We start from the raw sequence: 24,375 nt of genomic DNA on the forward strand, positions 1-24,375 counted from the left end.
CACATTCAATCGTTTGCCCCAGGGGTGGATTCACAGTTCAACCATCTGCCATGCAGTGATCCATGATGCTTTGGAGAAAGGTGGAGCTCCAGAACACATTCAGTTCATCGATGACATCATCGTCTGGGGTGAGACTGCTGAAGAAGTCTTCGAGAAAGGTAACAAAATCCTTGACATTCTCTTGCAAGCTGGTTTCGCTATCAAGCGAGACAAGGTGAAAGGACCTGCCAGAGAAATCCAGTTTCTGGGAGTGCGGTGGCAAGATGGTCGCCGTCACATCCCAATGGATGTGATAAACAGAGTCTCCACCATGGCAAATCCCATCAACAAGAAAGAAACTCTGCGTTTCTTAGGCATAGTGGGATTTTGGAGACTGCACATTCCTGGATACAGTCAGATTGTGAAACCTCTCTATGATGTGACTCGAAAGAGAAACAGTTTCCAATGGGGTCCTGAGCAACAAGCAGCCTTTGACCAGATCAAGCGAGAGGTAGTCCAAGCGATGGGTCTGGGACCTGTCCGAACTGGTCCAGACATCAAGAACATTCTGTACACAGCCGCGAGTGACAATGGTCCAACCTGGTGCTTATGGCAAAGAGCTCCAGGTGAGACACGAGGACGTCCTCTTGGTTTCTGGGGTCGTGGCTACAGAGGCTCAGAGGCAAACTACACTCCAACAGAGAAAGAGATTTTAGCTGCTTATGAAGGAGTGAAAGCTGCTTCTGAAGTGATTGGAACTGAGTCACAACTTCTTCTAGCTCCTAGATTGCCAGTTCTGAATTGGATGTTCAAAGGCAAAGGTTCTTCACCACATCATGCAACAGATGCTACCTGGTCTAAGTGGATGGCTCTGATAACACAGCGAGCTCGAATGGGAAATCTCGAAAGGCCTGGTTTGGTGGAGGTGATCACAAACTGGCCAGAAGGCACAAGCTGTGCAAAACCTCCAGAGGAGAGAGTAACTCGTGCTGAGGAAGCTCCTCCTTACAGTGATCTGTCTGATGATGAAAAGAGATATGCTTTGTTCACAGACGGTTCCTGTCGTCTTGTTGGGAACAAGCGGAGATGGAAATCTGCAGTGTGGAGTCCAACGCGCAGAGTTGCAGAAGCGAGAGATGGAGAAGGAGAATCCAGTCAATTCGCAGAGGTAAAAGCTGTCCAGCTAGCTCTTAACATAGCTGAACGTGAGAGATGGCCAAAGCTTTATCTCTACACCGACTCGTGGATGGTAGCCAATGCCTTGTGGGGTTGGCTGAAAGACTGGAAGAAGAATGGCTGGCAGAGGAAAGGAAAGCCAATCTGGGCTGCAGATCTGTGGCAAGACATTGCTGCTCGCATTGAGAGAATCCCAGTGAAAGTGAGACACATCGATGCTCACATTCCTAAGAGCAAAGCTACTGAGGAACAACAACACAACCATCAGGCAGATCTAGCTGCAAGAGTTTCCCAGGTGGACACAAACTCTGATCCTGATCCTGATCTTGACTGGAAACACCGAGGTGAGCTGTTCTTAGCTCGGTGGGCCCATGACTCGTCAGGACATCAAGGCAGAGATGCAACCTACCGATGGACTCGTGACAGATCCATTGACATTTCCATGGATGCTATCACACAAGTCATCCGTGACTGTGACATTTGTGCTGCTATTAAGCAGGCAAAGCGGATCAAGCCCTTGTGGTACGGTGACCGATGGTCCAAGTACAAGTATGGTGAAGCCTGGCAGATTGACTACATCACTCTACCTCGTTCTCGATCTGGTAAGCAGTATGTGCTGACTATGGTAGAGGCGAGCACTGGATGGCTGGAAACTTATCCAGTTCCTCATGCAACTGCACGTAACACCATTCTTGGTCTGGAGAGACAAATCCTGTGGAGACACGGAACTCCAGAGAGGATTGAGTCAGACAATGGAACTCATTTCAAGAACAATCTTGTAAAAAACTGGGCCAAAGAGCACGGCATCGAGTGGATATTCCACATTCCCTACTATGCACCAGCTGCAGGGAAGATCGAACGCTACAACGGTTTGCTGAAAACCACTCTCAAAGCCATGGGGGGTGGATCATTGAAAAACTGGGAGAAACATTTAGCACAAGCAACCTGGTTGGTGAATAGTAGAGGTTCAGTGAATCGAGCTGGACCTGCCCAATCAGATTTGTTGCGAAAGGAAGAAGGTGATAGAGTTCCTGTTATCAGAGAAAAGAATCTGTTAGGCAAAACTGTTTGGGTATTTTCTCCTTCAGGAGAGGCCAAACCTGTCCGAGGGGTGGTTTCTGCTGAAGGTCCTGGTCACACCTATTGGGTGATGCAAGAAAATGGTGAAATTCAGTGTATTCCACAAAGAAATCTAACTTTGGCTGAGAGAGGTTAAATTCAGAGTGTTGCACATATACAGCATCGCGCCCAAGAGGAGAGTTCATGAGATCTACGGTGCACGAACCCTGAGAGCCCTGAGTCACCTGAGAGTCCCTGTTCCTTTCTTTGCTCCATCTGTGAGGAAACAAGCTGTTTGCTGTTTTTCCTGTGATTTGACTCTTTTGAATCATCTACATCTGAGATAGCTGGAATGGACTATGGTCTTTATTCACCTATTGTTGTAGATATTATTTTAGATTAGATAAATGATAGTAGCAGCCAATGGAATTTTTTAGAAGGGGTGGACTGTGGTGGTTTGAAACTGTCTTTTTAATTTTTCCTTCCAAAGTTCAAAACAGAGAAAGTGGAAGAATGTAACTAAGTCACTATTGGGTGTAAGAAAGCAAAATAACGATTGTTCCAAACACTTCCATTGGATAGATAGAAATGTTTAAGAACTATTACCCAAAACAAAGTAGGCACTCTGCACATTCTGCGTTCTGCAGTGGGGACAGTTGCTGGGCTGTCTGGCTGCTGTTTCTTCTTCTCTTCTGGCTGAAGATAACACGTACTGACCTTGGCAGCTAAGTTAACAACTTTCTGCTTAACTAACTCTGCTTCTCTGTCCAGGGGGGTCTGGGGGGGAAGCTCTTGGGAGAGAGAGAGGCCCCTTTGGGAGGGTCCCCTTGCGGGGAAGCAAAGGGAGATCGGTTGTGCTTTTCTGTTGATTGTATATATTTGTGAATGTTGTGAATTTTGTATATTTGTACATATTCATTGCATTTCATCGTAGATTTTAGACTCTGCTTGTAAATACAGCTTTCATTTGCTTCCAGACTGAGCTAGCCTGGTTATTGTCGGTGGGGGGGGGAATTTCAGCTCACACCGACACACGTGCTAAACAGATGTAGTTAACATTATACAGTTATAATGATAAATACATTTTTTAAAAAAAGCCTAGCAATATGCCTCAGGACAAAAGCCTTCTCTCTGATTTCCTAGTGAAGAGTTCTTATCCTCTGAACTGTGTGCTAGAGAGTTCTTTCCTTGAAGGCAGATGGTGCTAACCACTGCCAAATATGATCACCCGGGACACAGGCTTGGATCCAGTTTGGCATTTCCTACATCTTAAAGATAGGAACATTCCATGTCAAGCCAGATGACTGCCAAAGCAAATCAGATTTGTATTTCAAAGGGAATTGTATAGGGAGCCTGAGAGTAGTTAGGCTGCTGCTTAGTCATGTAAATCATAGAATCATAAGTGAAGTCATGTTTGCTACTGTAAGCTTACTAAAACTAATGTTTAAAAAGCATCCTAAATGCTGAAAAATCAGGATTGATAAAAGCCAGTTAATATTCAGTTAAATCTTTCCATTCCAAATGAAACTTTTACCCAACATCTTTAATACATAAAGTTTATTTCATGTTTTTAAGAGTGAATTGCAGCTGCTATTTTCTGATTTTCAAGACTTTATATTCTTGAAGCCTCCTTTATTTTTTGAGATGTCAAGAATTACGTGCAAACATTTCTCCACAGATGTTCAGCTCTCCTTCATGCTTTCCTTTGTGTTACTATTGGTGCTGCTTTCCCAGTTACCTGGCCAGCATAAAGCCCACTAGACATTGTAGCTGGCACCTTTTGGGCTCATCGAGTTCATGTGAGCACAGATTCATTCACAGGATCATGAATTTTTCCAGGAGACAAGTATTAAATATCGATGAGACTGTAAGTAAGTAAATTATGCTAATGCTTTTTTTGTTTGCACAGGACACATGGCAACGAACCACCACAAACCAAAGCTGGCCAGACACAAGACCCTCAGCAGCATCAAGAATGGTTTACTAAATATTTCTCATTTTAAAGCAAACTATTTCCATACTTTTCAGAATTACTAGAAAAGCTGTTCCTGTTTTCTTTTAGGGAACAATAATCCAATAAATGATTTAGAAGAAAAAAAGAGATGTAATTTCCATGTAAATAATTAGGAGTGGCTGCACTTTCTTACATCTACTATGTACAGTTACAGGCATGGATTTCAGAAAAATGCAATTTTTTTTAACAACCTCTGTAAAAAATGAAGAAAGCAAAATTCTGGATACTGCTATGTAGTATAATAATTTTTAATAAAGAGACTGTAACACTCCACAATTACACAATTATCTCTGGTACATCCTGTCAGTCTGGCTCTTGCTGAAAAAACATCTTACCTCTGTAGGTGATTTCTGTAGGTTTATACATTTGCTTCATCAGTGGTTTAAAACAGTATCTACATATAATAATGTTACTTGAGAAGTTTTTAATAGGTTTTTGTTAAGCTGATTTTAAGCTGTACGGCATGCGGCATAGCCCCAAAAATGTTTATAGCAGGCTGATTTAGAAATACTCTGGGTTGCTTAATAAACTGTTTTGTATAGTCAGCACTACAATAATATTCCTGTTGCACTTCAGTACATGCATCAGTTTGATAAATCAGGATAACACGTAAGTATGAACATTAAAACTTGCTTGTAGATCATCCATTTCTGTTCTGCCAACGAATGCTGTGTTATGCTGAAGTGTGACTCAGACTAATAGGCTCAGGCCCAGGTGTGATGGGACCTGCATGCTCATACATTATACCTCAGCATTGTTCTCATGCTTGCCTTGTTGCAGGCAGGTGAGTAACTACAGCTGCCAGATCATGCTAACTAAGCAGTACTGGGAGGAAAGGCAGCACTAATTCTTCATCAAAAGTGAAAGGCAGGGAACTATGCAACCAGCAGCCTCATGTTTCAGACAGAATAGTTCATCTTCATGACCTTTAAATGCCATGTGATTTGAGTCCCCATTTCACTTCACCCCTCAGGGCCCAGCTACCTAACAAACTGTAAGTGTGCGCAGAGGCGATACCTCCAGCTGAGCCTCTGCTGGGTAGCACTCTGTTGCCTCGTAACAGAGAGAAGGCTCCTTTGCTATTTCTACCTCAAATTTGCTACATTTAGGTTAGGAAATACTATACCCCAGTAGAAGCCAATTCTGTGGACTGGACAGTGCTAATAATCCAATATCCACAGTGATGGGTCTTTATTTTGGGAATAGGTTATTTTGGACCATCTTTAAACACTAGCCTGGCAGATCCCCAGTAACACTGGGCCTACATTACACACCTTCCCAGGGACTGCAGTTTCATTTCATCCTATAAGCATCCAATTTATATAGCCCGAGATGCCTTCATGAGGTGAGCTAAAGTCCAGTGAAGATGGACAATTTACTTCAAGAAAAGTATACTCTTAATGTGACCTAGATACAGACAACTCTGAGGGTGCTTCATTACTGGATCACAAATGATTTACATCTTCCAGTGAAACTCAAGAGTGATCTTCACAAGCATTTTCACCATACCAGCAAAGATATAGTTAGGGGAGAGCCACAGAACCAAATAATGTCATGGACACATAATTTCTTTCTAGAACAGGAGGAGTTCTGGAAAACACACTTCTACAGGAAATATAAAACCAAATCATATTAAAAAAAATCAACAAAAACAAGAAAGAAAAATAATTATTTTGCTTCCTTATTTATATTTGTATTACAAATTACATTATACAAAAAGCATACAAAGTAAGACTACCACGCTTGCTTTGCATTGTTGAAAACAGTCCGATACGTAAAATCACAGATCATGTTTGCTTCATTGGAGCAGGAATATTGGCAGATGCTTGTTCTAGGTACGCCAGTGGACCCTGAGGCATTTCTGCAGGCTTTTTGTGCTGTATGCTGATATCTTCCAGGACCTGCTGCCAGTGTCGCAGTTTACTCAAATGCTTCTGAATTAATGCTTCTTTTCTCTGCAACTCATTTCTTAGTTCTGAAACATCCTATGGATGAGAAAATGATTATTTGTAAACAGACAGTATTCATAACAACCACTTCACATAAAGAGTATGTCAGTTTTTTGCCCTGAGTTTTCAAGCTGATCCAACAGGGATTCCAATAATGGAGAAGTATCTAATGCAACAGAAGGAAGGCACTGGGAATGCACTAGCTCTGTTCCCCTAGGTCTCCTATTTCAGAGATCATTACTTCCAGTAAAATCTAACTAGTTTGTTTCTTCTAATGAAACTATCATCTCTGTTCCAATACTCCAGAGAGCAGCAGGCATCCAGCTTCTCTAGGTTCATGGTGAGAGCTATGTTAACAGTGAAGTTCCACCAACCCAAGGTAGAATATCACATTGAGAAACTCAAAATTAAGGTGAACAAGGGAAAATTGTACTGACACACCTTATCTGATCTAGCACAACATAGGTAAATTACTGCTAACATACCTCCTTAATGACTTGCTCTGGTTTCTGAACTGACAGCTGCAGTCTTTTTTGTAAAAAGAAGCATTCCGTTTGTCTTGCCACATCCAGGAACTTCTGGATGCACTGATCAACACCTAAGCATAAATTAACAAAACAGATTCCAAAAAAGAAATTACCAGGCTGATACTGGTGGTTGTCTCCATGCAATTATAAACACTTTTCACAGTACTTTTAAGGATCCGGCTCTGACCTTGTGGAAAGATCAGACCTTCCATCAGAGCCTCATCATTCCTGCATGGATTTCTTTCCCGGTAGACCTCCCACCGCTGAACTGTGTTACACCTGGCGAGCAGCCCCCATTAATGCCAGAGTCACCACTCACAAAGAGTTTTTAAACCTCTTTCGCCCTCAGATAACAAGGCGTACACACCCCTAGCGGTGCCCAAATGCCCCTGCAGAACTTCACAAGAAATTTGAAAGGCAGTTTGCCATAGATTCGCAACCCTAGCCGTGTCCCTCTGCATTTCAGGCCTGCAGAATAACCCCGCGGAGTATCCAGACCCTTTGCGATGCTGAGCCGAACTGCAGCCTCCTAGCAGCAGCCGAAAGCCGCCGAGGCGGTCAGCCTGGCCGGGCGGGCCGTGAGCCGGGGCACCGTAGCGAAGCTCCCCTCCTCCGCCCTCCGGGGCCTCACCAGTGCGGATCTCCTCCTGGTCTGTGCCGTTCACGTAGTCCTGGCTCACCAGCGAGGCGAAGCAGGCCTGCGAAAGGGAAGCGTGTAGGTAAGAGGGCCGTGGAGGGTTTGCGCCGCGAGGGCTGCGCCCACCCGCGGCCTCCCTCGCCCCGGCCCATACACCTCGAAGGACGCTTCCAGCTCGTCCACAAGCGTGTTGTTGGGATTGCGCGGCCCCGTCGGAGGCGGGATGAGGCCGGCCGGGCCGGGCCCGCCAGGAGGCCCCGGTGGCGGCGGCGGCCCAGGCGGCTGGTTGGCGAACATGCCGCTGAGGGATCCAGCCATGACGCTCCGCGGCGAGCACCGCAAGCGGCCGCGCATGCGCCGGCGTCCGAAGGCGGGCCCGAGAGCTGCCGGGCCCGAGAGCTGCCGGGCCCGAGAGCTGCCGGGCCCGAGAGCTGCCGGGCCCGAGAGCTGCCGGGCCCGAGAGCTGCCGGGCCCGAGAGCTGCCGGGCCCGAGAGCTGCCGGGCCCGAGAGCTGCCGGGCCCGAGAGCTGCCGGGCCCGAGAGCTGCCCGCCCCGCACGCCTCAGCGGCTTCGTCTTCCCTCAGCAACCGAGAGCGGGCACCACCGCATGGCGCGGAGGACGCGTTAAAAGTAAAGAGGAGAGGAGAAAGATATCCTTCTCAGCGTGACCTCCTTCTCCAGCCTGTGCCCTCCCACGCCCCCAGCCTTGGTAAGCACCAGTTCAGCACCACTTGTTACACAGCAGAGTTTAAAAAAACAAAAACCAAAACACACCACCCCAAAATAATAAAAAGAAAAAATCTCCACCCACCCTCTGGACCCGAGGCCCTCCAACTCTAAAGACGTTGCCCGATGTTGTAAAGGTTAAGTTTCTTTGACGTTTGAACTGTTTCTGGGAAAATAATTTCTGCTTGGAGCCTGACAGCCTCACATAAGTGAGGGGCAAAAGCAGCAGGATGACTGAAAACATGAGATGGGTGCAGGTTCCACACACACACCAAAAACTGTGTTCAGTAATTTCTGTAGAACAGATAGATAATGCCCTCGTGGTGGCATATGTGTAAGACTCAAGACATAATGAGGCGCTGAAGCCATGCTAAGCTCAGTAACAGCAAGTCTCCAAAACGCCATTGCTACCTCAAATGCACACCTCCAGCAGTTTCAGTTTTTCTAAGGAAAAACATTAGAATGGCATTTTTATAAACAACTTTGCAGAGTTACCTTTCACACCACTTACAATTCACCCAAAACTGAGGCATAGCTATGATCTCCCTCTACTTTTAATTGTCTTGCAATCAAAACACACCCAAATAAAGAGGATTATTAGTTGCAGTAGGTATGATTACTTGACATATAAAATAGGAGCTCAGATTTCTCCATTACCATGTTTTGCTAATAAGTATCGCAGTAGTTCAAACACTATTTATTTTAAAGAGCATAACAGAGGATGACATCTCAAAGGTAAGATATTCTTACCCAAGTAACGATTTATAAAATGCAGTTGTAGTCATTGGCATAGTGAAAATGTGTTTGGGGTATTCATTTATGAAAGCATTTTAAGATTTTTTTTTAAAGGCAGAATAGACTGTTTTGGTGTATTTTATTTGGTACCGTGACTGTCTTGACTTAATCGAGCAGCAAACTCTACTAGCGTTCTCGTAGGTCGCCCTGCCATGCCTTTTCGAAGGTAGGGCACCTCATCTTTATTTGACATCACACCAGCTGTGTCTAAATGAGCCCAGTGAGAAGCAGTCACAAATTCCTTCAGGAACGCAGCAGCCGTGCATGCTCCTCCAGCTCTGTGGGAAGCAGAAAAAGTGGATTGTTGCTAAAAACCACACTAACAATGCAAACATGAAGCAAATGCACTGAAAGGGACAGATGAAGGATATTGGTACAGCTTACCTGCTGTACTTTCCAATGTTACTCAGATCTGCGAGAGGACAGTCTGTTACTTGTTTTGTGTAATGTTCAAAAAGAGGCATTCTCCAAACTCTGTCGCCTGTCAAAATGCTGGACTGAAAAAGAAACAGTGATAGTTTTGACGATTTTTAATTGTTTACCCCCCTGCTCTTCCACAAACTGCATTCATAAACCCCAGTATCATGCATGCCTATTTTTGTTTGGCTAAAAATCTTCAGTCCAAAATAATAGGTATGTGGAAATAAATATATTCTTCAAGTACTCTCAGATACTTTAGTGCTAGTCAAAAGGCAAAAATCTAAAGGCTGCCTTGCCTTTTTACTCCCCTGTTTATTTTTTCATGACAACATAAATCGTTCCCTTCAGCCATCATACTTCAGCCACTCAAGAGGCCTTTCTGAATTTCTGTCCCAGTGCTGTTAAGATTATCTGACATGAACTCATTACTCTGAGTAGTCAAGAGCTTATGCATAAGCAGGGTTAACAGAACATGCACTTCCTTGAGATGATGTGCATACTGCTTGCTGTAGATTAAACCTCACTTAAAGAGCTAGTAATTAATAACCAAAATAATTTTCAATTAAATATTTAATACCATTCCTATGAGATTTCAAAATGCAGTAATGTAACTCTTAGATTTGTATAAAGACTTTCAGTAACAGCTGTTACTGAATTACTATGATTGAAGAGGGCCTACCTCATAAAGGTGACTCCAAAGCCAAGATGAGTTTGTAAACACTCCAGTTGCAGCAGACCCCAATGCAACATCCATGGCACCTGCAGAAACACACCTTCAAGGTTATACAAGAAAGGCAAAGGTAGACCTGAGCTATTCCTCTGCATCCTGACTCCTCACTGAACTTCCCATTTGTAATTTCCATTATCAGTTCATTTCTAAACTATGCAAAACCTAAATTTTCTAGTACACCTGTATTTTCCAAAGTTCAAACATAGTAGATTAATGTAAATATTTGAACAAAGACAATAATTCGTAACAATTCTGTATCTCGTGAAACTAGGCTTTGTTTTCAGCTTGATGTTTCTTAGCAATATAATGTGTTCACCAATAATAGTGTCTTTGAATTTATAGACCTTTACAATTTTCAAGCTAATATATTTCCTTTTGTTAATTTCATTTACATAGATATTTGCACAGCATATATGAATTTAACTGAAAATAATCCTTACCAAAATACTAAACTATGCCTAAACCAGAGGGATTACATACATATATTTATTTGATGCCACAGAACTGCTTCTCTAACGCCAACATCCAATCCTCAGTGAGATTTTAAAAAAAGTAGTTTAACGAAATATGTCAAACAAATTTCTACAGGAGCTCTCCTGCTTCTTGCCTGATGCCTAAGGATCCCAAATACCAAACAATCTACAGTGTACTTGGAGTAAGCTCCTTCTATCGTGCAATTTACATGGGAATACTTTTATATAAGGCAACAATTGTAAACCCAGCTTCCCTTCTGTCTACTGAGATTTTCCACAGCATCTGAACTGGTAAAAACCTGATGGAGCAGAATTTAAAGCACTAGTATAAATATATAAAAAGATCATTTTAGCTACAGTCACTTCACCCGTGACAACTTCTTACTGCAATTCAGGAGATGTATGCAAAATGCTGGGGGTTTAAAATTTTAAATTAGAACCTCATTCAGATACAGCTGTAGAGATCAAACAATTAAAGCACATTTTATTATGCCTAAAAGTATGCAAAGTGCACATAAAGTAAGAGACACTTCAGTCACATGAGTTCTTGGGAGGATGATGATGACCGTCCTATTATATGGAATCATGGACCTGAGGGCTGGTGCTGGCTAGGTCAGAGCTCAGGCACTCAGGAAGCCATTCACAAAAAAGCCATTTTGGCTCCAGCATGGCCAGTGCCACACAGACCTGGCAGGATTCTTCCACAGCCATGCCAGTATCTCTGCATCACACAGCCCCAGGAGCTAGATGGCCCTAACTCAGAAACAGAAGCACTGGGAAACACTGTGCAAAGCCATCCAAGCCTGTGTAGGTTTTCCAGCTCTTCTTAGTTCCAGCTTGGCTGGGTCAGCAGAACCTCACCTATCTTGTTGAGCACATCCTGCATGCCATACCCTCCCAACACACTGCAGCTCTGCAGGTTAGAGCACAAACTGTGCTAGCTCCTGTTCTACATGTTGCAAAAATCACCTCAACTGCTTTCAAATTTAGGTTGGCTTTATATGCGTAAAGCAACTAATCCACAGCCCAATAAATGAGAGTAAAAAAAGAACTGCCTGCAAAATGAGCAAGGAAGGGAGATTGCTTACCTGTTAATGTTGCAACATTCACAATAGCCCTTGCATTAAAACTGTGAGCATAACAGAGAGCATCAGCTAACAGCAGTCTGCCTTCTGCATCTGTATTATCCACCTTCATGTAGAAAATTAGTAAAAATTATGAAAAATCCCTTTCACTGACTTAGTTCTTACACATAATCTTAAATAGCTGTCAGACTGCAAATGCACTGTCACAAGAGCACAAGGCCCCAAGAGCTTCAGGTAATCAAAACTTATTTGAGCTAAAAAAAAAAAAATAGTATTGATATACACATTTATAAAGTAAAAGCCTATCTGTCAGTACCATTTCATTTATTAGATGAGTATAGAACAGTTTGATCCAATGTGCAATATGCATTTTGGGTACAGATCTGGCAAACTCCTTTCTACAAACAGCCTATGTGACTGGAAGTTCTGATTGCACGGAGTGGCTTGGCAGTGTAAAGACCTTGGTTACATCAGCAGGAAACTAATACTTGTGTCTTACTCCAGATAGCAGGAAAGTGTCCTGAAGGGTCTGCTGGAAGCCATGAGTGTGCTACTGATTCTGAGAACCTGTATTTGTGAGCACTGTTAATGACCTCTTGTGCTGAAACAAGATTCTCTAGCACTTTCAGTAAATGACTGTACTTGTCAGCTTCTCCTACCAATTTAACAGATGTCTCATTCCTATATTCGAAAGAATCCTATGATAGCAATTTCTAATTATTGACATGCTTCTTACATTTTTGAAAGCAGTACATTTGCACTGCTTATCTTTCTAAAGGGTCTTTTCAAACATTAACTCAAGTCATCTGCACTTGACTGATTAAACTAAAAAGTATTTGAGATCCAAGTTTCATGTGCATACCTGTATCGTTTTTCCATTCTTGGCTCTAACTACATCCCCAGGTTTGCTTGCCTTACCACTGGGCATATTTTCACAGAGGGGTGCCAAACCTCAGAAAGAAAAGAGAAACTGGGAATGCACTTTTTTCTCAGAAAAGATGTAGAAAAAAACACTTAGAAAGAAATCCAAACACCTCCTTCAGGAAACAACTACTACTCTTATCTGGAAATTATGCTCAAAGTCCAAATTTTCCTGGTTACTGAAAATTTTCCACCAAGGAAACTCCTCTGTATGCTGCACCAGCAAGTTCTCTTACCTATAGCATTTTTACCACTAGGATTTACTTCCACTTCTTGCCCAGAAAAGCAAGATCTGAGGAATGACAAAGATCCTCTTATGTCTTCCATATATTGACAATTAGTCCCATGTAATTGGATATTTTTGAATTTAAAAATTTCTCCAATTAACACTGAGCCATTTGAGCTCTGCTCATTGTAAATAAGCATTGTGTAGTGTCCAAGGACTCGCCATAGAACTCCAACCATAAGAACAGCAAATAAAAGGTGAGCAAAACTGAGGGTCAGCATCAAAACCACAGCCTCGAATGGGATAATAGGATGAAATGTCCTCCACCACTCCTAGGGGAATACCTGCTCCTGGCAAAAGGAATAAATGAATTGTGGAGCACCCCTTTCCAGTGGGATTCCCTACACAGCCTTTTGCTCGCCCTTCCCACCGCACTCCTGTACGTGAGGAACGCCACCAGGATGCGCTTCGCTGCCCTCTTCTGGCTGAAGCGTAACAGTGACTTACAACACCAGTTTCCACTAAGTCGAGGTTCTTACATGCAAAACTTATCCTAGAATGGGTTACACATCATCACCAAACGCTTTTGCCACGTCTCCTGAATCAGATCACTGAATTTTAGCCGTACAACATTTCTGTTAAAAAAATACACATGGCTCATACTTAAAAATAGTATCAGCAGACTGGGTTTGGTTGGTTGGGTTAGATTTCTGCTGAGATATTCACCGAAGGAAACAAGAGCTGATTCCTCTTCCCTTTCTGCTGTGCCAGACACTCAGGGAGGTAGCTCAGCTAACTCCTTTTCATTTGCAATTGCTTACACAGATACCCGCATTCATTCTTGCAATGAAAGAGGACTTCTGAAAGATTCATTGAAAATAAGTTTAGTGACAGCCACCTCTCTTCTAAGATCTAAAAATCGTGCCTCCAAAAATTGTAATTCAGTGTTGCAATATTTTATTAAAGCAAATACAGTAATTTTTTCATAGGCAGGTAAAAATGGAAAAAAAGAGACTGAGCAAGGGAATGAGAGAAGTAGGTCTGCAAGAGTTCCTGACATTTCTATCAGTAGTTACCATTGCTGTTACTAGAAAGTTACTGTCTAAACGAAATCTTGTACAATCAAGATTTTTGGATTCTCACAGACTTACCAATTATGTTAAGAGGTAGATTTAAAGCTGCAGCTGTCACAATGGCTGAACAGATAGTTGCTGCCCCTCCCATATCTGCTCTCATTGCATCCATACCTGATGATGGCTTCAGTGAAATGCCACCACTGGAACAAACAGCACAAGCATCACCCAACATGTAGGAGTTCCATGGCACATACATTGAGAATATTCTGTCCATCAGTACGTTTTAGCATCAGCTATCAATATGCTAGACTTGCTGTTTTCAGATACTCCTGCCACATCCCAGTAAGCATGACTTCAGAGTTACTTTCTGATAATTAGGATGCCATAAAATCCAGGTAACTTGTAGCACACTTAGTGGTCTTCACAATATCAGAAGAGCACAAAACAAGCACAAGATAGTGCCCTGGGGTAAAAATCAGCATATGGAAGCAGTAACCGACTGATACATTCTTCAGTAATTATGTGACATGCAAAGCAGTTGTAAGGAGCTGCTGTGAAGAACAAACTCTTTTAGCATGATATATATGTCCAGTCACAGACTGCAATTCTGAACACAAATTCTTCATCCAGAGGTATGCTCAGGCCAATAAAAAAATAGCATATTTTTTTTATTTACTCCTGAATTTCCATTTTCCCCTTATAAGATGAAAGTACATTCAGTTCCTACTTTGTCCAACCACTCAAGCCTGTCTTATCCCCAGGAAAGGTAGAACAATCTACTATACAAGCCAAGCGCACTGGAATGACATCTCCCTGTTGAACTTCAGTATCAGAAGGGCATTTCTGCCCCCTTGAGCCACAGATATCAGCATACATACCTGTCAAATGTAACTCCTTTTCCTACAAGTACCAATGGGGAGTCACTTGTATTGGCACCACCTGAATAGTGAATCTCCAGAAAGATGGGAAGTTCAGCTGAACCCTTGGCTACACTCAGGAATGCTCCCATCTGTTGTGTTGCTATCCAGGACTCTGGTCTAGAATAGAAATATGGGATTGTCTTTGTTGGGTTGGTTGTTTGGGGTTTAGGGTTTTTTTGGTAACTGAACATTTTGACCAAGGTGATTTTGTTTGTTTATTTTAAAGAGATCAAATTCTTGAAGGTTTCTATACAAACTGTTACTCCTTTTAGTTAGTTATTTTGGAAACTGTCCTTTAAATCCAACCATTATTACTTTTTTTTTCCTCTTTTCTGTGAAACACAAAAATACTTTCAAAGTTGCCATTGGTTTTTGTTTTGCTTTGTTGGAAAAAAAAAAAAAAAAGAAAAAAACATGACCAATATGGTAAAACAAACAACAGCTCCTCCAAGCTTTCTGCATCAGAAACATTAGGTGTACACTTGCTCAAGAAGCTGTAGTCTCTGAAGACACATGAAATAATATTGCAGCAGATTACAGTTTAGCTTTCTGCTACCAAGATGGTAAACTACAGGAAAAGTTGATTTCCCTCTCTTTGGCTTCTCAACAAAACTGTCTCCTACACTTGCACAACCAGTTAGGCCATATCCACTGGAGAGCAGTAAATAGAAATTCAGAGGCAAGAAGCACTACCTATGCAAATTCAATTGCAAGGGCTTTTATAGCTCCATCTCAACACTTTTTAAAGCTAAAAAACACCTCAACAACAGCAATAAATAAGAGTATGTTTACCACATCTAAACAAAGACACAAAAGGATGAATAAAACCCACTTGGGAAGAAAACAAGAGGTATTAGAAAAAAAGTACCTACTATTCACTGAGTCTTCTCATCAGGCTTCCTTCCACAGCATGTTAATTAAGTAGTAATCGACTGCATGACTAATTGACACTGAATCATTCTACTGTGTCCCAGTATCTTCCTTACTCTGACAACTAGAAGCCCACCTCCTAATTCTGAGAGCAGCTTGCAGTCTGGGCACTGTTCACACCTTTTTGCCAAACACTTCCTCTAGTTTTGTCATTTGAAGTGGTGGAGTGAAAATTCAATCCTGCTGCAGGTCTGAATAACCTGGGAGGTATCTTATCCTACAGAAGAATCATTTCAATGGAATTTACCTTACATGGACCTTGACATTGCTGAAACTTCTGAGCTTCTGTTCAATATGCTCAGCAAATTTGATTGGAGTTATATAATTAGCAGGAGCCTCCATGAGGTACCGAGCAAGGTTCTGACCCTCTGCGTAGAGAACACCTTTGTGCCAGGCTTCACTTTCTGCACTGAATGACATCACACAATAATCAGGATCATGAACATTCACAAAAGTAAGAGGCTGTCAGTGTCCTTCTGTTCTCTCCTGTTTAAAAATGTGGTATCATTAATTTGGAACTGTCGTAGTAATCTTACTGTGAGCAATTTAGAATAAAATCCAAGGTGCATCTACTGTAGGAACTCATCTCTGGTTGTAATGCCAAATGCTTCACAGAAAGCTAAAAGAATCCTAGAGCAGAGAGATGTGAAATTATCTAATGCATTAGCTCTTGTCCTAATCTTTATTAGTCAGAGATTATCTTAAATCCTTAAGCACTGGGTTTAATACCCCTTCCAAAATTTGTAATCACATTAATTATAGAAGTCCTGAAAGTTTTTATTTACCATATAAAGCCTCCAATTCTGTTTTTCTCTTTACTGAAATATGATGTGATAGCAGTGGAATCTGGATCTCATTTCACTAACAACAGAGCAAATGTCTGAAGAGCTGCCTGCAGAGGAAACAGGGATGTCCCTCTGGTTTATCTGCAATGCTACCAGATTCATTTTACTAGGACAAGAACCGAATGACTTAATTACTTCAAAAGATACCACAAAGTGGGGCATTAAGCTGGATTCCACCTCTTGAAAGAGCAACACAGCAAAGAAGGAATCCAGGAGGAATATAAAAACTGCCTGGATATGGAGGGAATTATGAAGCCAAATTTCAGCTGACACTGAAACTGTGAAGAAAAAGGAAAAGCAACAAGATTATTTCAACAGGTACATAATAATGAAAAGAAAGTCAGGAATACTTAGAGGCCAGAAGCACCCAAGCTTCTCTTCTTGCATCATACTCTGTGAACAGAAATACAACAAGTGAACTATGTACAACCCATCCACTGTGGGTATAGGCAAGCTTTCTTTTTGTCATCACCTTCCATGAAGCTGAGCTGTAACTACAGGTTTCTTTTTCTGCTTCAGCTCATTATATTCATGCAATCCAAGGACAGCACCTTCTGCAGCTGCTTGAGCATCTCCACAGGGGTCTACTTCAACACAAGGGATCTCCAGATCTTGGATCTGCCTACAACCAACTGAAAAACACAGACCAGAACTAGTAGGTTGACTACTACATCGAACAGCAAAAACAGGTCTCTGAGGTGATCAAGGTGACATTTCAAGGAAAAACATTTAAGAAGATATGCAAGTTTATAAGCAAATAAATTTAAAAGATAATGCTTTGGAATAATTCAAAATGATAATGACTATCTACTGACAAGTTTTGACTAAATTTTCACTTGATGAATTGGAACGATTAAGACATTTCACAAGAATGAAAGGGCAAGTCTGCAGTTGTTCCATTTCCTTTAAATTCAAAGAAAAGCTCCAGCAATCTGGAATGCTGGGGAGCTTATGGCTATCTGCAAGTATGAAAAATCTGCTGTAATTTAGTTTTCTGTTAAGAATACATGACTGTTTTCTTCTTCCACACAGTTTTTATACATTTCTATAAAAACCCAATATTTCCCATAAATTATATTTTGCACCCAGATAATTTAACATTTTGGGAGCAGGTGAGACAGCACAGGCTGGCATTTTGGACATGTGACTTTTGTACCTATGTGTCCTCCAGCCTCAGATTATAAACTCTGCGGTGAGAACTCTCTTTATCCTTGTCTTATACACATTTAGATGCAGCAGCATTCTTGATTAAGACAGAGAGACCTCCTCTGCCTATGACAGATAACATCCTAAGTCATACTACTGAGGTGGTGACAGGGATCAACTTGTAACACAAGTATCTCAGTGGCAAAAGTAAATACATGTGCATGCTTAGCTATGTATAATTCATAAAGTGAATTGGTGATGATCTCAGGCTTCAAAACAGTACTTAATTAAATGAGTGCCTTTTCAATGTTACACGGTTTAGGAAAGTTATTTGATACAAATAACCGCAGTTACTTGTCTGCAGACTGATTTAAACGCTCTCTAATGTCTTCCCCGCTAAGGAAAAACTTACATTGAGTATCAGGGACAAGTAACACCAAACCCTACAGCAGCTTTTGCATTTCTAAACAAATCCTGTCTAGACTCTTCAAAAACAAACATGGTGCACCACAGCAATAATTCACTAGGCAACATGCTTAAGAGAATTGAAAAACAGTTAACCTGCAACAGCTGCACGGATATTTTCTTTGCCTTCATGCCAGTTTTCTTGGTCGTTTACTCCAGCATTCTTCTTACCCAAGCCAACTACAACCACGCTTGGAAAGTCCTAGAGGAAGCCAACACAGATGGATTCACTTTCCTGATGGTTACAGCCACAGCAGAGTTGTTAAAAAGACCTTACTTTACAAATCAAAGCAAGAACAGAAGTGAAGCACATTCAGTAGTTGCTGTTACATTTCCTTAAGAGTGCCAGCATGGTACCACTGTTTTGCACTCCCAACCATTTGCCATAGGCACACAGCCAGTTGCTATGGTGTCCAGTTAATAGTCAGTTATGTGTGTTGCAACAGATAAAGCTTTATGCTCAACACAAAGCAAACTTGATAATTCTAAGAGCAAGTTGAGTAGTCCTTTGAATGCAGACTAAACTTTCCAGCTGCAACTAAGGGCAGAACTGAGCTGCAGCACAGTGGAGGCAGTACAGGATGGTGCAAAGAGGACACAGACATGGGGAGTGCACAGCAGGTGGTTTCAGAAAGAACCACGTGTTTTACTGGGAGGGGTGAGAGGGAAAGAAGAGTAGAACAGTTCTACAAGTACAGCAGTCAACTCACCTTAAAATATAACAGTAAAGCTCAGACATTAGTCAGTATGCACATGAAAATCCAAAGCTCGTACCTGATGCAAACCATGGAACATGCGTGTTTTGCCTTTCTTTAAAGGTGGCCCACACCTAGGACAGAGAAAGATTCTTTCAACAGGAAGAATGGTGATAAATCTCCCAGTACTGTGTCCACTCTGTCATCACACAGTACTCCTCAACACTGTACTGGGACACACAGCTCAGTGCTGATTAACAGAGAAGGATAGCTCCCATCCACATTTTGCATGGTTTTTCCGCAGGAGTTCCCCTCCAAATTGCTTAGCCTGGTAGAAGCAAATACCAGTCTAAGTAGTGGTATAGATACAAACATAAATAATGATAAAAAAGGTCATTCATATTGGTGTTTGTAGGTACTTTAATCGATTTCAGAAGCTTATCAGATACTTACACAGACAGAAGTTCTCTCAGCTTTCCAGACACAAGTCTATCAAAAGCTTCTCCTGCACTAGTGAACTGGGTAGCACCTTTATCCTTTTCACTTGAGTAGATTCCCAGAACAAGACCCTAAAAAAGGAAGGCATTTATATAAACACCACAAAATGCACAGACCCATGTGAAAGGCAGCAAGCACACTGTTCAGACCATAGCTACAGCTATGTGTGCACATCTCAGCTTATGTATTAGGTGCACAGAGCAGCACTTTGGTAAGGCAGGATTAACTACTGCAACTACTTATAAGTATAAACTAGAAATGAGGTATCATATAACTGATAATAATAACCTTAGCTACCACTTAAAGGAAGGTTCTTTCAGTCCCCTGTGGAAGTATAAGACAGCTTCTTCCCCCGAAACCCGCATCTATCCAGCCAGGTGCATCCAGCAGGAGTAGAGGGAGCCGCACCGCTCCCGACTCAAAACACGGGCGGCGCGGTGTCGGGAGTAGGCAGACAGCTCTGCCCCGCTGGGTACCTTTTCAGGACCCAGCACGACCCCGCCACCGGCACAGCTCCCACCCCAACGTCGCAGGTGCCCCAGGCTGGAGCTGGGGGCACAGGGGGGCGGCACCCCAGAACCGGGCGGCGGGCACGTTCAGCTGTGAACAAAAGACTCAGGGAGCCGAGCCGGCGGCAGGGACCCTTCCACACACTGCGTCCCGCAGCGTTCCCCTGTCTCGATTCTCCCCGAGAAGGGGAGGCCGCGACGGAGGGGACCCTCCGCTCCCTCCTCACCTTCCCACCCGCCCCGCTGCTGTAACCCCGCGGCGAGGGCCCCCGGGCCCAGCAGCTGCAGAGCAGGGGCAGACGGCGGCTGAGGCGGCGCGCAGCCACCCTTGGCAGCCAGGGCAGCAGCACGGCAGGCGTGCAGGCAGCCATAGTACAGGCAGCCATCACACCAGCAAGCGCCTGGCGCGCCCAGCGCCTCATCAATCCGCGCCGCGCTGGGCGGTGCTCGGCGGTGGAGGGCACGGCACGGCACGGAGGGCGGAGCGCAGAACGGTGCCTAGCCTGGCGGCGTCCGGACGGTGTTTTGGGGTGTGGAGTGGGCGTTTGTACGCCAAAGACGGGGACCGCTAGGTTTCACGGCGGAGTTTTGCCCTCTTGTGGTGCGCTCTAGAGAAGCGCTCGCAGGTGCTGCCCGGAGCGAAGCGGCTTCGCTTGTGACCTTACCACGGGCTAATAAAAACAGTCCTGGGAGGCATGCAGTATATTTAATTCACACCGGAATACCGGGTCGTCAGTGTAATATTTATGCTTCTCTAGCAAAAGCACTGTATGGAGAAAAAAAAATTGTACAGAGTTTGTTTACACATTGTATTTTGACAGTCAGGACACGGTTTTGATGACATATTTCACCTGAGTTTTCTAAAGTATCTCAAATGTGAATTTTCTAAAACCTGTAAAGAGCATACCTTCATTGCAGAGACTGGGCAGTGCTGGGGAGAATGGTATTTGTAGTATTTCTTTCTCCTGCTTTCCTACACGATAATTGCTGGTACTGTAGACTGACATCTTTACTCATATTTGTTCCAAAACCATCCATTCAAATCAAAAGATGAACAGCCAAGAAGCTACTTCTCTCACGACAGTTCACCTGACCAAAGCAGTTCGGTGTAGGCTTATTAGTACATTATATCTTCTGCTGTAACATTTGCTTCTTCGGTTTTAGTCTTAATTTTAGGGAAAGTAATCCCACTGATGGATACTAGCAGCAAATTTACTGCATGTGCTGTGGCACCTGCCACACAAAGCCAAAAACATTCTTCAAACTCTTCTTCTAAGATAACAAACTGAAAGACATTTTCCCGAAAATTGGCAATTCTTTCTGTGAGGTGATGAAGTTTCACAGCAGCCATAAAGCTGGTGACTGAAAGTACTATAAATCCACCTGCAATGAAATGAAAGTAGTATTCACTGCTGTTGTCAGAAGAAGAGAGACATTTGGTTGTGCTTTGGAGGGCTTATCGAGTATGACAATGGGCATGGGTTAAACACCTTCAAACTGTTTAGACTTCATTGTATGGCCAGACATCCTACCAGTGTTTGTCATAAAGTCCCTTTCATCAGTGAGACAGAGCCTAAAGACTGCTTCTGTAAAAAGCTGATGTAACACAAGAAGCCAAAATGCCACCTGACAGCTCTGGTTTGATAGATGAGAATTCACTGCCTACTTCATTTAATTCACAAGTCAAGATATTTAGTAAGGCAAGAGAAGGAACTTTTAACTTTTTGTATGCATGTGACTGGTGAAAAATATTGGCAAATGATTTTACCTGCAAGGAAGTTCCAAAGGCATACTCCTGCTGGACCTTTAATAGCCCGGTAAGGAACTTTGATTGCATTAAGAATGCAGAATCCAAAACTGACCAGGGAAAAGAAAGTGGCCACACAGAGGAACATTATAATCATCACATGCAGGCCTGTATTCAGCTTTTTCACCATGTGTGGGAAAACTGTCAAGAAAAAAACAAACATATATTCAGTGTGTATTTTTACTTGACAATAGTAAACATCACACAGTGCTGGTGCTACAAACTCAGATTATACTTAAACAAGAAATGGGAACCCAGAAACTAGTTTGCTGACAGGAAAATTACTAGCACTGTAACATGAAGGCATGGAGAATTTAGCCTTCTCACAAACCAGTAGAGTTTTTAGTGTGGTTGTAAGGATTCTCTTGCCTCTTTTCTGAGGCTCTCAGCCAAGTCCCAAAGACATGACCAGTGAGCTTGGCTTAGTGTGCAGAAATAAGAATCCTCAGGAAAGGTATTGCCATGGAGTCTCCTGACACATTCCAGCTGTGTTTGCTATGCTCAGGCAAGATGTATTCCCCAGTTCCTCAGGGCTTGATTTGCTTGTCAAAACATAAACTTATGATGCCTTAGGACTACATTAAGAAACACATGGGTCTCATGTACATGCCACCCTGTGGTTTGGTATATTGAATATAGGATCATGGCCTCTGAATACATATTGTAGACATCTGGAGTGGCGGTGGAACTTTAGACCTTTCTCTCGTTACACAGCATAATCTGAAGTTTATTAAAGAGTCCAGAAAGTTTTATAGAGATTTAAAGGAGATATTGGCTACTTTTTCCTCACTCTCTCTGACAGGCCACAGGGTAAGAACTGGGATTGTATGTCTGATTGCCCTGAAGAGCAGAGCAGAGCTGGAAGCGATTTGACCAGCTGGCCCATCTACCAGCCATTCAAACTCACTAAACAAAGCATTTGAGCATGACCGCTATGTCCATGTCATGAAGTTACATCTGCATTCAAAGTCTGAGCAAGACTTGGTCCTTGGTGAAGTGACTAGTCCAGATTCACCACAGCTTAACAACTGGTCATGCTGACCTAAATTGAGGTTGCTCTGTCACCTCCATTCTCTTTGAAGTCCCACAGTCCTGCCTTTCTTTGAGCTTTTATAGTGATGCTTGTGCAGTTGCGTAGTCACCCAAGATCCTGTGGGAATCTATTTTTATTTTTAGATTAATTTTGTGACCATCTTAACTACCTCACCACAACAACTGCAAAGGATGGGGCCGGAGAGCGTTGCTGTGGGGCTGAGAGAAGGCGAAATTGTGGCAGCTTCAGCTCATATTGGTTTAAGTTGCAGTGAATCTGCTATTGAACTAAAAAACTTCAGTGCAACAAAGTATTTTCACTACAGCACAGTATATGTGAAAGCTGGAAATCATCCAAAGTACAGCTCAACATCTGAGTGCTTCTGAGGCCTCAAGGAAGTATTTTAAGTCAAAGAAACATATGTAAAGAATTTCTACATTTTTAAAGAGTTCAGCCATTTTTTTTCCCTCTCTAAAGTTACCAGAAAAAAAGGTAAAAATTTCGTCAACATATTAGGAGTATCTGCTATGCCAGAGACAGCTGCATTAGGACAGCTTGAGAAACACAGAATTCTGCCCACATAAGTAAATCTCTACTTCTTGAAGGGCAAAAAAAAGGTAAAAAGTCAGGTGTTCAACAAATAAGGCAAGGACAGATGCACAGAGACTACAGAGCAACAGCTGACATAGGAAAGAGGCAGCCAAGGGGAAAGGCAGATTTACAGGGTCATCTCTAAATGGATTTCTCTCCCCTCACAAAACTAAAAAGAAACCTTCAATCTAGCCCTAGGGCTTTTCCTTTTCCCTATCTTGATTCCAGTATTACAGAAAATAACGTAGCCTGAAATGATTTTCACACTCAGATCCCAAGCCATAAAGACCGCAACAGCCACAAATACAGATTCCATAACAATAATTTGCATTCCACAAGGTTCTGTAAACAAAAATAATTAAGTTGAAATAGACACTAGCCTAAATATGCAACCAAATTGTACTTACTGGCGAATTTGGAACGCCGCCCACCCAACCCACACTGACGTATTTTGCCACCTCGAAAGAGTCCATAGTAAATTTCTCCAATGAACTTGACCAGCTCTGGATCTGTGGCATTGACCAAATCAGCTCCTGTTTTGCAAAGGATCTTTCCAGTCATCCACTTCGGGGTCCCCATTGCAACAACAATCAAGATAAAAGATGCAAAACTTATTAGAGAAGCCAAGGCAAATAAAGTCCTTTTAAAACAGCCAGGCATCCTAGTGGTTTCGTGGAATCACCTCCAAGACCTCTCTGCAGCAGCAGGCACATTTCCCATTTTTTCTCCTGCTCCAAAATCCACAAATAGCAGGCATCTCAAAATACCTCTTGTTGTATTCTGAAGCTCCAGAAATTAACCTGTATAGTTAAAAATCAAGTAAAAAATATTTTTTGCTGCAACAGCATCCTGAAATGGTTGCTAGCAACAGCTTCCTTAGACTGCACTGTGGTGATGCTTGTTTCTGCAGAAAGTAATCCTATATCTCTTGCCTGGCTAACGTTTCATCAGAGGTTTAATTATCCTGCTCAGATGACATCAAGTTCTTTACTGTAACACCATGGGAAAACAATGAGGAGCCGGATCCAGGTTTTTAGACTTTTAAACCCGTGAGTAAATAGGTGTGTACAAGGGACAAAGCACTAAAACCACTTAATTTGGCTTCGGGGTTCTGCTGGCGGCTCAGCCATGTTCAGCTGCAGC

The 24,375-nt window shown here is 42.7% G+C and overlaps 4 protein-coding genes across 4 annotated transcripts in view; 1 reads left to right on the forward strand and 3 right to left on the reverse strand.

Annotated features, from left to right (window-relative positions):
* FAM184B (family with sequence similarity 184 member B) overlaps positions 1-4,217 on the forward strand; it is a 32,763-nt gene extending 28,546 nt beyond the window's left edge. Inside the window, exon 11 of the mRNA XM_054391670.1 lies at positions 4,124-4,217. Coding sequence (XP_054247645.1) covers positions 4,124-4,217 — 94 coding nt within the window. The remainder of the gene's footprint in view (positions 1-4,123) is intronic.
* Positions 4,218-5,910: 1,693 nt separating this feature from the next.
* Positions 5,911-7,659, reverse strand: MED28 (mediator complex subunit 28). The gene is made up of 4 exons (XM_054391578.1): positions 7,498-7,659; positions 7,336-7,402; positions 6,663-6,775; positions 5,911-6,213 (listed from the first exon to the last, which is right to left on the reverse strand). The coding sequence occupies exons 1-4, from the start codon at positions 7,657-7,659 to the stop codon at positions 6,016-6,018; spliced, it is 540 nt and encodes a 179-aa protein (XP_054247553.1). The 3' UTR covers positions 5,911-6,015.
* Positions 7,660-8,920: 1,261 nt separating this feature from the next.
* Positions 8,921-20,223, reverse strand: LAP3 (leucine aminopeptidase 3). Its single transcript, XM_054391565.1, has 13 exons — positions 20,029-20,223; positions 19,248-19,363; positions 18,874-18,928; positions 18,196-18,301; positions 16,961-17,120; positions 15,891-16,052; positions 14,672-14,830; positions 13,869-13,993; positions 12,433-12,521; positions 11,574-11,676; positions 9,962-10,041; positions 9,247-9,359; positions 8,921-9,140 (listed from the first exon to the last, which is right to left on the reverse strand). Exons 1-13 carry the CDS (start codon positions 20,221-20,223, stop codon positions 8,942-8,944), a joined length of 1,662 nt encoding a protein of 553 aa, XP_054247540.1. The 3' UTR covers positions 8,921-8,941.
* Positions 20,224-20,918: 695 nt separating this feature from the next.
* Positions 20,919-23,892, reverse strand: CLRN2 (clarin 2). The gene is made up of 3 exons (XM_054391683.1): positions 23,640-23,892; positions 21,570-21,749; positions 20,919-21,184 (listed from the first exon to the last, which is right to left on the reverse strand). The coding sequence occupies exons 1-3, from the start codon at positions 23,890-23,892 to the stop codon at positions 20,919-20,921; spliced, it is 699 nt and encodes a 232-aa protein (XP_054247658.1).
* Between the last annotated feature and the right edge of the window lie 483 nt (positions 23,893-24,375).

Source organism: Indicator indicator, chromosome 23, assembly GCF_027791375.1.
Source record: "Indicator indicator isolate 239-I01 chromosome 23, UM_Iind_1.1, whole genome shotgun sequence".
In the NCBI taxonomy this organism is placed as follows: Eukaryota; Metazoa; Chordata; class Aves; order Piciformes; family Indicatoridae; genus Indicator; species Indicator indicator.

What these genes read in the sequence shown, in the direction of transcription:
- MED28 (XM_054391578.1), bottom strand. Translation starts at nt 7,659, where the DNA reads ATGGCTGGATCCCTCAGCGGCATGTTCGCCAACCAGCCGCCTGGGCCG. An exon ending in AGCTGGAAGCGTCCTTCGAG is followed by an intron (nt 7,403 to 7,497) that starts GTGTATGGGCCG and finishes TCCCTTTCGCAG; the next exon opens with GCCTGCTTCGCCTCGCTGGT. An exon ending in CCAGGAGGAGATCCGCACTG is followed by an intron (nt 6,776 to 7,335) that starts GTGAGGCCCCGG and finishes ATTTATGCTTAG; the next exon opens with GTGTTGATCAGTGCATCCAG.
- CLRN2 (XM_054391683.1), bottom strand. Translation starts at nt 23,892, where the DNA reads ATGCCTGGCTGTTTTAAAAGGACTTTATTTGCCTTGGCTTCTCTAATA. An exon ending in GCGGCGTTCCAAATTCGCCA is followed by an intron (nt 21,750 to 23,639) that starts GTAAGTACAATT and finishes TTTTCTTGACAG; the next exon opens with TTTTCCCACACATGGTGAAA. An exon ending in CCTTTGGAACTTCCTTGCAG is followed by an intron (nt 21,185 to 21,569) that starts GTAAAATCATTT and finishes ATTTCATTGCAG; the next exon opens with GTGGATTTATAGTACTTTCA.
- LAP3 (XM_054391565.1), bottom strand. Translation starts at nt 20,223, where the DNA reads ATGAGGCGCTGGGCGCGCCAGGCGCTTGCTGGTGTGATGGCTGCCTGT. An exon ending in ACAGCTCAGCTTCATGGAAG is followed by an intron (nt 16,053 to 16,960) that starts GTGATGACAAAA and finishes GATGTCATTCAG; the next exon opens with TGCAGAAAGTGAAGCCTGGC. An exon ending in TTTGGAGTCACCTTTATGAG is followed by an intron (nt 9,360 to 9,961) that starts GTAGGCCCTCTT and finishes TTTCTTTTTCAG; the next exon opens with TCCAGCATTTTGACAGGCGA.